We start from the raw sequence: 12,659 nt of genomic DNA, 5'->3' as shown, positions 1-12,659 counted from the left end.
ACAAGATCAAAAACTACATTCAGTTTCAGATCCACCAGATCGAACAGTAGCAAACGCAGGTGTCTCTGCTTGCCAATTACAGTACTACCATGAATCGTAGCCTGTTGAACCTTATCATAAAGGCAGCAGGTACAAGGTACTGGACTTTTGCTAAAGATTGTGCAAGCAATGAAATTATTCTAAGAGTCAGTTCTTCAATTGCCTCACATTTACGTCAATTTCATGCTCTTGAGACGTGACGCTTATTCCACGAAACCGATCAGAAATTCGATGAAAAATAAAGAAACCAAGAGAAGCGTTACGAACAACAGTTACATGTTCTTTCTCTGCGCCTTTTGGCACATCATAACTTACTATTTTCTTTTGCGAAAAAAGAATAAATCGCTTACTCGGTTGCGGCAAGTTCAGATTTTTCACTGCTGCACGGACAAGCCCCAAAATTCCGGCACAGGAGAACAACGGGCCTTTAACAGGAGGCCCAAACTACATGAAACACTAGGCACTGGGGATACGATACTCCGGAGTAATATACACAAGCAAAAACCACATTCAGCACTGAAGGCCCAACTGAGCTAGCAGGAGGCCTCATCTGTTTTTGTGATGTCCACTTTGCTTTGGGGATTTGGGGGGTAGAGGTCCCACAATGCAACCGTCGTATCCGCCGAGCAGGAAGCCATGAGCTTACAGTCAGATGAGAAAGTCACTGCGTTGCACTGTGAAGAGGAAGAAAGTATTAACATTAGATGCCAGCAGAAATTAGCCGAGTGAACCTGAAGGAGTGCCTCAGCAACTGGGCAAATGCAAAGCATATTTCAGTTCTGGTAAATGAGAGGGTGGCAATGTTATAGTAGGTGCTAGCGGAGGGAGGTGAAGTCTATATCAATTGGCTTAGTTACACATACACACCGGATATGAGAAGAAAATAAAGAACGCAATCACATGAACAAGTTGCATACCGAAGCACTGTGGTACTTTAACACGGCTAGAGCATTTCCTTTGTTGTAGTTATACACTCGAATCCTGCAAGGGTAAAACCACTGAAAAGGTCACAGATGCAACGACTCGAAGAGATGACATTAGGAAGTCTTCCAAACTCTTCTAGGGCATCCAGGATCACCAGAACCACATTAACATTGATTTTAACATTAACATTGATTTTAATTACTGACAGACAAGTTTAAAAGTCATTAGAAATGGGTTAAATTGCTACCACCAGCGATAAACAGTAAGACATGAAAATGGAGAAAAACCTGTGATCCCAGCCAGCGGTTGCAGCGATCTTGTTGTCTGGCCGAATCGCTGTGCCAGCTATACCCGGTCGCTCAAGTTCTATTTCTTTCCTAAGAATAAATGCGCCCTGCAATCAGAAGGAAATACCATATCAACACAATGAGGCAACAGGACCTACAAACAAATTCAAAATCCGTAGTTCACCCAACAATTCTAAGCACTCCTATATGGAATAAAAACACTACATCTTCAAATCGAGAAGATGCTTGTGATGATCCACAAAACATTTAAATTATTAACATCAGAATAGCAACACCACAACATGATCTATATGCCACTCGCAAACCTTGTATGAAGTCTATCACATAACTAACAGTATTGCACATTCATTAGATACAGAAAAATTAATCAATGTAAATTAGCTAGCCCCAAACTCAGTTTTTCCTTTGTAATGATAAGTTCTTATAAGCACTTCTTGTATGTATAGCATAGTTCTTATAAGCACTTCTTGTATGTATAGCATTTGCATGCACCTAGAAAAAATTACTAATAATGAATTAACAAAGATATAACTTGAAAACCTGCAAGAAATACAAGGCGCACTCAGGCTAGGGACAGACGAATATCATTATTCACAGCATAAACCTTCCATGACAAGGACAGAGATGGGCAAACCTTCGGATGATCAAGCGTGAACATGACTACTTTATCATCAGCACCTCCTGAGATTCCACCATTGCAAAACCCATCAACAGCAATGGATAAAGCTGCACACCTGCAACTTATTAGATCATGCTTTATTCCATTCCATCAAAGGAAGATAAATGAACTATTACTGAAAATAGAAGTTGAACGGCAAATGATAAACTGAGAGGGGGCTGCATGAGACCTGATTCTGAATGATATTTCACTGAAGATAAAGGTAACCCAGGCTTCCGTACATCCCACCAAAGAGTGCTTCCATCTTCGTAACTAGTTTCAATAAATCCAGAGCTTTGTTACTAACCCATATGTAAACTGGAAATGCTAGCATACTTCAGTGGGAACAATCAAACTGACGTTCAGCAAGATATACAATAAGAGATGACTGCAGAAGAAGATTTCTAGTGAATCATATGTGATGCGATTCTTTCTTAGATCAAGTACTTAGCAGAATGAATAAAAATGCGGTTACATTAGCGATCAAGGTACCATAATTAGGGGGAACAATCAAACTGACGTTCAGCGAAGATATACAATAAGAAATGACTGGAGAAGAAGATTTCTAGTGAATCTGTGATGCAATTCTTTCTTAGATCAAGTAATTAGCTGGCAGACCAAGAATGAACAAAAGATGTGGTTAGATTAGAGATCAGGGTACCATATTTAGTCCTTAACTTTTGAAGGTACCATATTTAGTCCTCAACTTTTGAAGGTACCATGGACAAATTGGCTAGAGAGAGCTTGATATTGATATTAACCTTGACAAAATATTTATGTAGCCTGCAGATTCATGGGGGATGAAAGCTTGCACAGCCATGCATAGTCCTACAATAAACAGGATAAGTTTGTGTGCGTTACTTAAAGCACAAATAATGACACCACAGTTTGAAGGGAATTTTATGACTGCTCTGCAGATGCAGAGCACTATACCACATTCTAGTCTCATATTATGGACCACATTGTCGTGCCATATTATAGAACAGGGATCCATCCTAAACCATATCCATAAATCCTAAAAGATAAGTCTTAACCTCCAAATCAATTATATATACCAGCAACCACCGTACAATGATTTTACATAGTGCAGGTCCTAGTACTATCATGAAGGGGCTAGCCCTAGAAAATAGGAGTACAATAACTGGAGGATCTACAAAGAAAAGAGTACAAAATAGTACTTGATCAACATACTAGGCTTAACCTGCACTTGATGCTTTCTCATGAGACAAAATAGCTACAGCTGGAAAAGTGAAAACGAACCTTTTTTCTTAGTAGGATGATCTGTCGTATTAGCGCTACATGTTTGGGGCAACGTTACGATCTTTCTAGCACTTGTAATGTCCCAAAGCTCAACCTGCAGAATTTTTTCTCCTTTGAGTTACGGCATGAAAACAAAACTAAGGCATTAAACAAAAAGAAAAAAAAAATCATACAGGTTGCTATATTTCACCAGCTCATCCAAGCATTCTCTACTATACCTAGTAACAGTGGTACTAATATCATTCATTTCATACATTAGGTCAATTTCGATCAAAAGGCTGTTTAATTAAGGACTAACCTGGGACGACTCTTGGCCAGCAATTGCCAACATATTGTGCCCATTAGAGGTAGTGCCTAGCCAACCAAAACGTTATTAAGGTCAATTACACCAAAAAAAAAGTTATCTGACTTTACAAGAGCGATTAAGTGTTGGCTCAATACATTGATCATGTTCTTGGCATTCTGTATTTTCAGTTGACACTCTTTGTGGCTCTACGTCACTAGCTGAGCAGGATGAGCCGGATTTTGTGGCATGTGTAAAAGAAGACTTCACCAGTGACATCTTGCAGAAATGATATGTGCTTGTTTTGACTGTAAATAGGGGCTTCCTACAAAAAGTCAACAAGACGAATATAATTCTACATGGATCCATACAGCACAAATCTCACATGAACCATAAAGTTTACTAAGAACCAAACAGATCAATAAGATGGATGTGTTGGTGCAGTAATTGATGATCGAAGGGTAGTTACAGAATATTATTTGCATACATAGCTGACACAAGAGGGGCTTGAGACCTGATGATAGTTGTTCTGCATTAGGGGTTAAGATTGGGAGTTGTCTTGTAAAAGTACTGAAAATTTGATCAGCTATATGGCTGTATATGTGTATAATATGACAAATGTAGGTTTTCCCTTTCCTTTGCATTTACATTCATGATAGTTTATTTTCCACTAATCACGTCCCAGATTATCCTTCAAATTTAAGGCCCCATGTTTCATTTGAAAAAAAAGAAGATGTGTACACTTGCCTCTCCTGAAGAAAAATAACTTTTGTTTTAAACCCTAAGGGGTGAGCAAACAAGGAGTCATACCGTGAAAGCCCAGCTTCTTCAATTGCCCAACATTTACAAGTCCCATCCCTACCCTGGCTGTATCAACATGAGAAGCAAACATATTGATCAAAATCATCAGAACGAGAATAATCTGCTCGAAATATGCTGCACCTAACATCTCTTCCATCTACAGTCAACAATGTACTGAAACGCATAGTATGATACATGGTCCAGTCAGTGTGATTTTCTCCTCAGGGTGTAGTTCAAACTAATCCTAAATTCACTGAGAAGTTGAAGAATCCCTCTCAAGTACAGTTCCAATTCTACATGTCAATGTTAAGCGACTGAAGTTCAGACATGAATTATTACACTGACATGGCCCTGCCTAACACATTACGCGTTTGTAGTGCCAATACTACATGTCAATAGCCTGCTTACAAGAACACCATAGAATGATCTAGTAACTTCTGTGGAAACCACCAAAACTGCGTGGCTCCTATCCACTCACCTGATGATCTTATTCCCAAGTCCAGCACCAGCAGCGACGGAATACACTCCCGCCGACCCAGCATGAGCCCTGCAAAAATCGCATGCCATTGCCGTCACACCAAAACTGAGTCGCCATAGTTGGTTGCAGAGAGCACAAGAGCAGAAGTGACGAACCAAACAGAGGAAGTGGTGCGGTGGCTCGCGGTGTCCCAGGCCCTGAGCTCCCCGTCAGCCGCGCTGGATGAGTAGCAAAAAGCATGCGTCACACAAAGGCGGTACAGAAAACAGGTTGTCGTGTTAGAGTGCGTGTTCGCTGCTGCAGTGCAGAGGATCGGGGAGGGGTTTGGGGATAGGGGAGCGGGGAGAGGGAGGGATTACCCGGAGAAGAGGAGCGGGAGGGAGGGGTGGAAGCAGGCGTCGTTGACTGCGGCGCGGTGGCCGCGGAGCACGGCGACGGGGTCCGGGGGAGGGCGGCGGCGGGGCCGTTCGAGGCCGGCCATCTCGTCTCGCGCCGTCGCGCCTGTGCAAAGTGACGGTGCTTTCGCGAGTCAGTTCGAGAACGAGAACGTACAGTACGCGTGTACTCGCTCCCGCTGTCCACTAGTCGGTCCTTAGCAAAAGGTTTTTTTTTTTATTTCTGCCATCGCAATTTTCCAAGGTTTGAAGATTGCCATTACAATTCGTCTTATTGGAAGATTGCTATTACAATTCTCGATACCCCTGTTCGTTGCCTTCATCTACGTATCCGATCAGCTAGGGCCCATTGTCAGGCCGTCGGATGCATACGCAATGCGTATGGACGCCGATGCCCCTCCTCCCTAAGTCTTTGAAGCCGCAGCGGCTCCTCTTCGTTACCCCCGGTCATCTCCGTTCCCCTTGAGCTTTCTTCTCCATCTCCGTCCCCCTCCTCAGGAACCCTAACCCTAGAAACCAGCCACCGCCGGAGCCTCTTCCACCCGCTGGAGTCAACGTCGAACCCTAACCTGGCGGCCACCGGCGATGTTGGAGGCACCGTGATGGCGGGAAGCGCAGGCTCCGCGCCTCCGTGCGCATCCACTGCTGCGGCGACGATGGAGGAACACGGTAGCAGGTACCCAATCTTCGCCTTTCTTCTCCGTTTGCTCATCAAAGTTGGCGATTAGGCGTTTAATTTCCTTGTATTGTTGATGAACTGTGCATGTATACACTTCGACTGGGGATGGATTTACTGCTTGTTAGGGATGGGATGTTTGCGCTAGAGGTCAAAGTTGAAGCTTTTGCTTCAAAAGACTTGAGTGGTAGGAAATCATACACAAAAGGCCGAGTGTTTAAGTTGGATGTGGAGTATGGGTCACTGACACTAGACTTGCTGTTGAAACATCTGGCAACTGAATTGAATCTGTGCAATAACCAGACGCCTACAGTTTGGTTCTTTGACAAAAGATTGAATGAGGATGCCAGACTAGTTGATGAGATACAGATGGTTGATTTGTTTGAAATGCATAAGGAGGAGATGACTTGCCATGTTGTAGTAGGTGTATTTGATAGTTCAATCTGTGTGGAGCATGAGTTTGATGCACTGGAGCCTCTCTGTATGGTTCCTCCTGATGATGTCGCAGAATTAGGCACTCATGATGTTAACCTTCTTACACAACATACTAGTGGTGGTACTGAGCCAACAAATGAGCCGCATGCTGCTCCTAAGAATCCAAAGGCAGCTTCTGAGTTAGAACCAGATAGAGAACCAGATATTTTTGATAACGAAGAAGAATATGTGGGAATTGATGATGAGGCCATGTATGATGAAGAACCTACACACCAAACTGAGTTTCCACAGCCACATGTTATCCATCGTTTGACAATGCTAACACTAATGCTACTGCTGATCCATCATTTGACTTTGTAAATGTTGAGGCAGAGGTGGATGATGCTGATCCTCTAGAGATCAATGTCTTGCATGACCCTGAGAACCCAAAGATTGTGAAGGGAGCGTTGTTTCCTGATATCACTTCATTCAGGAAAGCAATTCGACATTATGCTGTGAAGACTGGGTTTGAGTTTGCTGCTGCTGGTTACAAATCTGACAAGTCAAGGTTCATAGCTAAGTGTGCTGCTGAGAGGTGCCCTTGGCGTATACATGCTTCCACCATTTTTGATAAGAAAACTGTACAGGTATATTTGTTTTCAGATTTGTGATGTATCATTCTCTCTGTTACCATTTCTTTGGATATTTTATTTAGTTAATTAATTTTTTATTCCCTGTTGTACAGATCAAAGTGTTGCCTGCAGACTACGAGTGTGCTACCACCAAGCTAACAGTAGGAAGGATGGCTAGTCAGGGCTGGTGTGCAGATAGGCTTGGAGATTGGATTAAGAAAAACCCAACAAAGAGAGCAAAGGATGCAAAGGACAAATTGGAAGGTGACTATGGAATTAAGCTGAAGTACTCAAAAGCTTGGTCTGGTTTGAAGGTTGCCTTGGATCAAATACATGGTAAGTATGAGGAAAGCTTTCACCTTCTTTTCAACTGGGCTGCACAGCTAGAAATAAGTTCACCTGGAAGTAGAGTAGAGATAGAGTTAGAGAAGGTTGGTAAAAAGAATAGGTTCAAGAGGATTTTTGTTGCTTTGAAGCCTTGCATTGATGGATTCCTAGCAGGTTGTAGACCCTTTGTAGGAGTAGATGCCTCTTTTCTGAATGGAAAGTATACTGGACAGTTGGCTTCTGCAACAGGTGTAGATGGGCACAACTGGCTATATCATATTGCATTTGGTGTGTATCAACATGAGAAGCAAACATATTGATCAAAATCATCAGAACGAGAATAATCTGCTCGAAATATGCTGCACCTAACATCTCTTCCATCTACAGTCAACAATGTACTGAAACGCATAGCATGATACATGGTCCAGTCAGTGTGATTTTCTCCTCAGGGTGTAGTTCAAACTAATCCTAAATTCACTGAGAAGTTGAAGAATCCCCCTCAAGTACAGTTCCAATTCTACATGTCAATGTTAAGCGACTGAAGTTCAGACATGAATTCTTACACTGACATGGCCCTGCCTAATACATTACGCGTTTGTAGTGCCAATACTACATGTCAATAGCCTGCTTACAAGAACACCATGATCTAGTAACTTATGTGCAAACCACCAAAACTGCGTGGCTCCTATCCACTCACCTGATGATCTTATTCCCAAGTCCAGCACCAGCAGCGACGGAATACACTCCCGCCGACCCAGCATGAGCCCTGCAAAAATCGCATGCCACTGCCGTCACACCAAAACTGAGTCGCCATAGTTGGTTGCAGAGAGCAGCAGAAGTGACGAACCAAACAGAGGAAGTGGTGCGGTGGCTCGCGGTGTCCCAGGCCCTGAGCTCCCCGTCAGCCGCGCTGGATGAGTAGCAAAGAGCATGCGTCACACAAAGGCGGTACAGAAAACAGGTTGTCGTGTTAGAGTGCGTGTTCGCTGCTGCAGTGCAGAGGATCGGGGAGGGGTTTGGAGATAGGGGAGCGGGGAGAGGGAGGGATTACCCGGAGAAGAGGAGCGGGAGGGAGGGGTGGAAGCAGGCGTCGTTGACTGCGGCGCGGTGGCCGCGGAGCACGGCGACGGGGTCCGGGGGAGGGCGGCGGCGGGGCCGTTCGAGGCCTGCCATCTCGTCTCGCGCCGTCGCGCCTGTGCAAAGTGACAGGTGCTTTCGCGAGTCACCCAACTATCTATCGAATCTCGTGCCAATGTCTATTAAATATAGACGAAAAAAATTAATAGCATAGTTTAGTTTAAAATCGCGAGACAAATGTTTTAAGACTAATTAGTCAATTATTAGTTATAAGTGCTACAGTAACTAACATGCACTAATGATGAACTAATTAGGTTTAATAAATTCGTCTCGTTATTTTCAGACGAGCTATGTAATTAGTTTTTTTTATTAGTATCAAAAACATTTTCTGATATCTCCGAAACATCCGATATGACATCTAAATATTTTCATTTCGCGAACTAAACACAAGCATAGCCTGGTTTCGAGAACGAGAACAAACAGTACGCGTGTACTCGCTCCCGCTGACCAATGGACAAGGGTGTCTAGGCCACGGGTCCACTAGTCGGTCCTTAGCAAAATGGTGTTAATTATATAAAATCGAATCAAACCGAATTTGAATTTCGTTACCGGAGTCGGGAATCCAGACCGCCGGTGGGTGGCCGTTGCCGGTCACCGCTGCCCCGGGCGCGGCGCTGGCCGCAGGCCGCTGGGGTAGGGGCGCTGGACGCGCAGGGGCGCTGGGCCGAGGGGGCGAGGCTGTCGGAGGAGGACCAAGCACCGAGGGGGACTGGGGGAGCCGGTCGCCGCTGCGCCGCCGGTCGCCACTTCTGTCCTTCCGCGCCTCCCGGGCTCCGTGCTCCCAGCCGATGCGCGAGCGAGAGACGAGAGACGGAGCGAGCACCAACTACCAAGGGAGGAGAGGGAGCGCCGAACACGAGCGTTATGGGTTTCTGCCTTCGTGGGCTGCTACTGCTAGTTTCTACTGGGCTTACGGGCCATATTGCAACATCTCACAAACTACACATGCTGTACCATTGTACATACTCCTATATTTCTCTAAAAAATACATACTACTATATAGAAATACTTATGTTTGTTACCAAAATCATGGTTATTCTGTGGAATACGAGGGTATGCCCTTGACGCCGCTCCTGGTCTCTAATATATAGGAGTCTTGGAAAAAGTGACATAAAACCTCCACTAAAACTTACCTTAGGTGCGTAGGCAATTGAATTATTTTCCAATCTTTTTTATGCACACAATTATCCTAGGTTACTTGTGTTACAATTAAATATAAGCTCTCGTGCGTTATTGTGGCAGAATTGTCCAATCTAACCTAATTCCAAGTATACTTGTTAGCCATTTAACACTAAGTACATCAGAGATAAAGTTAAACCCAATAGTCTGTCGAGTACACCCTACGGGAGGACTAAAAAATCCATGTTTTCATCAGGATCATAAACAAGTGAATAGAGCTTACAATATTTTTAACCATTTCATACATCACAATGTTACATAAAATCGGAGTTAAAACATAATTCATAAAAGCAGCGAAAGAAAGGTTATTTTATACAAAAGCAACGGAAATTAACACTTTTGAATATTGAAGCAGAAGTAGGAATATAAGAATAAAGCTTCTACGATCGTGACGATAAAGAAAGCCTCGCTGAGCCCACCAGGAGGTATCCACACACAACAATAGTTAGCTCCGGCATCCACCAGTTACCTCCAACAGGGGGAAATAAAACCCTGAGTACACAATGTACCCTGCAAGACCTACCCGACTAGGTGGGAGTAGCCTCTCGACTCTCAAGGATATGCAGGGGGCTATTTAGATAGCTATTTAATTGTTTTGCAGAGAAGCATTACTAACAATGCATCCTTATATTCAAAGTTTTAGCAGTCACATCAAGTTCATTCCTTAACCATTTTAGGTAAGCACATGTACTACTTTCAAGCATGTGGTAAGCAACCAGGATGTATTTCATAATCTGGCAGTAGCGTCATCATCGTCTAAATGTTCCAGTTGTATTAACTACGATAGCAGTAGTGCGACAAGTGGTATCCATATCTGAGGAGGACGGCGATTGCAATTGATGTACATCCAGTTGGGCAATCCTAAACACACGCCCGTACTTCTCGAAGGAGCGAGTACAAGGCTACCTTTCCTCTCGTACAACCCAGGTCTAAAAGCGACCCGATCATCTCGGGGAACCCACCCTATGAGGCCTGTCCCACGAATCGGCGACGAGTTCCCCTCATAAGTTTTACCATGGACATTCCCCGCCTCCTAACAACTCGTTGAATGGTTAGTGTAACACTCTAATAAACTTTTTAGGGACCCTGAGTCATAGGAAAGTACTTAGCTTCACGGTCAACTATAACTCAAGCCCCTGTTATGTGCTGGTACCTTCAAACTTGCCACATCGCTACTAACGGTACGGTTCTTAACCGTCACAGGCAGGAAACGTGCACCTAGGGTTGTGCCCTGTTGCACCCACCAATTCCCCAACAAAAATCCATTTTCCACTTTTCGCCCGGTATCCAATTATTATCCATCTCTGAATCCATGTGATAGTAGTAATATTATAACCATCACCTATTTATCGCGACTGACTGTCCATCATTCGACTTCTACCGTAGCCCTATAGCATGGCATACTACATGATTCCTGTCATACTAGTAGGACTCATAGGATAGAATATTTATGCAGGTGGGTTTTAAGCAACTCCTGAAACTTAATAATGCACAAAAAACATAATAATAAGTGCTTTAAAAATATGGGTTATGTATCGGGGCTTGTCTGGGTAAACTTGTATTATACAAAGTTAGTATTCCTTCATCTTTGGGACATGATCCACCATCATCTTCAAGACTAGTCACCATTACTCCATCTTTCGTTTGACGCCAACATCCTTCAGTTGATACATCGATCGATCATCATTCCTAAATGATATGTAATAATGCAATGCATGCTTAAGTCAAACAAGCGTATCACAGAGATTACAACACAAAAAGGGCAAGCAACACATCGATGTGGATAAATTAGGGTAACTAAACGTTTGAGGTTTGGCTCTCATCCTCTCCTAGCGAGTTACTATTATCACACAAGCGAGCAAAACAACCATTTGCATTTTAAACATACAAGTGAAAGCTTATCATAACATGTCAAGTACACTTCTACTTACTAAACACACTTTGCCTAGTCATTATGTGAAACAAGTAGCATAGACAAACATATATTAACCCTAATCTAACCACCTATCATGTATAAAAGCTCAAATAATGATTACCAAGGAATAAAAAGGCGGCGCACCAAACATCTATTTTGGAGATAAAAATTTTATGGGAGACACTTCTTAACTAAACAAAGCTACTCTATGAATTTCATAATTTCTAGATAAGCAGATTATTTATTAATAGTTAATTAAGATTTAATGGTAATAAAAGCATGTGACACATGATAAATCCATAACCTAGTAAATAAACATCTATTGGACATAAAATTTTTACTAGCACAAGCATGCAACAAGTAGCCTACCATAAAAAATTGTCAACAATTGGATTCATATAACAGCATATATGAATTTAGCATTAAAAAGCATAGGCAAAAATTTAGAGCAATATTTTTCTACTAAAACATACAAGATTATATATCTACCGCATAGATCTAGTCACAAGGATTCTAAAACATTTTTATTTTCCTTTTTATGATTTTTCTACTATTTACTACAAATTTTAGAAGTTTTAGCCTATTTACACAAAAAAAGAAAAAGAGAACCACAAAAGACAAACACTTTTCACCGAGACCCCTGTGATTTTCCCTAATTAACACACGGACTAGCTATACTATTCATGTGAGTATAGTACTTCGCATCTGGCCACTGCGCCACTAGCCACGGCGATGGCTGCTTCGCCGGTTCCAGGTAGCAGGCGGTGGCAGCGCGGCGGCTGGCTACGGTGGGCTCCTCGGCACCGGGCGAACATGCCACGCCTGCGGCTAAGCCTTGCTCGTGCCAGGGCAGGGCACAGCGGCCTGGCCACATGCATGTAGCGCGGCGGTGACCCGAGCAGGAGCCGCGGCGACTGCTAGCGACGCGGCTACGATGAGCGCGCGTGGAGCACTATAGAGAGCAAGGCGGGAGGTGGGGGCGAGCTCAACTCGTCCTACAATCGAGTGCAGCTGCGAGGACGACGGCGCTCGAGCTCAGCCATGGCGGGTGCTTGCGAGCAGCAGAGCAAGGGAGAGTGAAACGATCCACGATTTTATCGAAGGAAAATCCACAGATTACATCATAATGTGATAGTCCAGGAAGACCAAGCTGTCACATTATCATTATTTAGTTGATATCACAGTTCATATATCACGGAATTACAAGTTTACAAGATATTACAACACTTGGTA

The 12,659-nt window shown here is 43.4% G+C and overlaps 1 protein-coding gene across 2 annotated transcripts; it reads right to left on the bottom strand.

Moving 5' to 3' along the window:
* Positions 1-311: 311 nt before the first annotated feature.
* LOC136521365 (protein DECREASED SIZE EXCLUSION LIMIT 1-like) lies at positions 312-9,146 on the bottom strand. Of its 2 annotated transcripts, none has more exons than XM_066515098.1 (17): positions 8,882-9,146; positions 8,247-8,388; positions 8,043-8,105; positions 7,893-7,961; positions 5,111-5,252; positions 4,907-4,969; positions 4,752-4,820; positions 4,283-4,339; positions 3,631-3,797; positions 3,488-3,543; positions 3,190-3,283; positions 2,691-2,757; positions 2,120-2,202; positions 1,906-1,952; positions 1,251-1,357; positions 957-1,020; positions 312-713 (listed from the first exon to the last, which is right to left on the bottom strand). In XM_066515098.1, the coding sequence occupies exons 4-17, from the start codon at positions 7,954-7,956 to the stop codon at positions 573-575; spliced, it is 1,221 nt and encodes a 406-aa protein (XP_066371195.1). In that variant the 5' UTR covers positions 7,957-7,961; positions 8,043-8,105; positions 8,247-8,388; positions 8,882-9,146; the 3' UTR covers positions 312-572. The 2 variants fall into 2 exon arrangements, with proteins under 2 accessions (XP_066371195.1, XP_066371194.1); XM_066515097.1 differs by having other exon boundaries at positions 1,906-1,997; positions 8,882-9,145.
* Between the last annotated feature and the right edge of the window lie 3,513 nt (positions 9,147-12,659).

This window comes from Miscanthus floridulus, chromosome 18, assembly GCF_019320115.1.
Source record: "Miscanthus floridulus cultivar M001 chromosome 18, ASM1932011v1, whole genome shotgun sequence".
NCBI classification, from domain to species: Eukaryota; Viridiplantae; Streptophyta; class Magnoliopsida; order Poales; family Poaceae; genus Miscanthus; species Miscanthus floridulus.
Note: the sequence above shows the minus strand (reverse complement) of the source record. Positions and strands in the feature narration are given on the sequence as shown.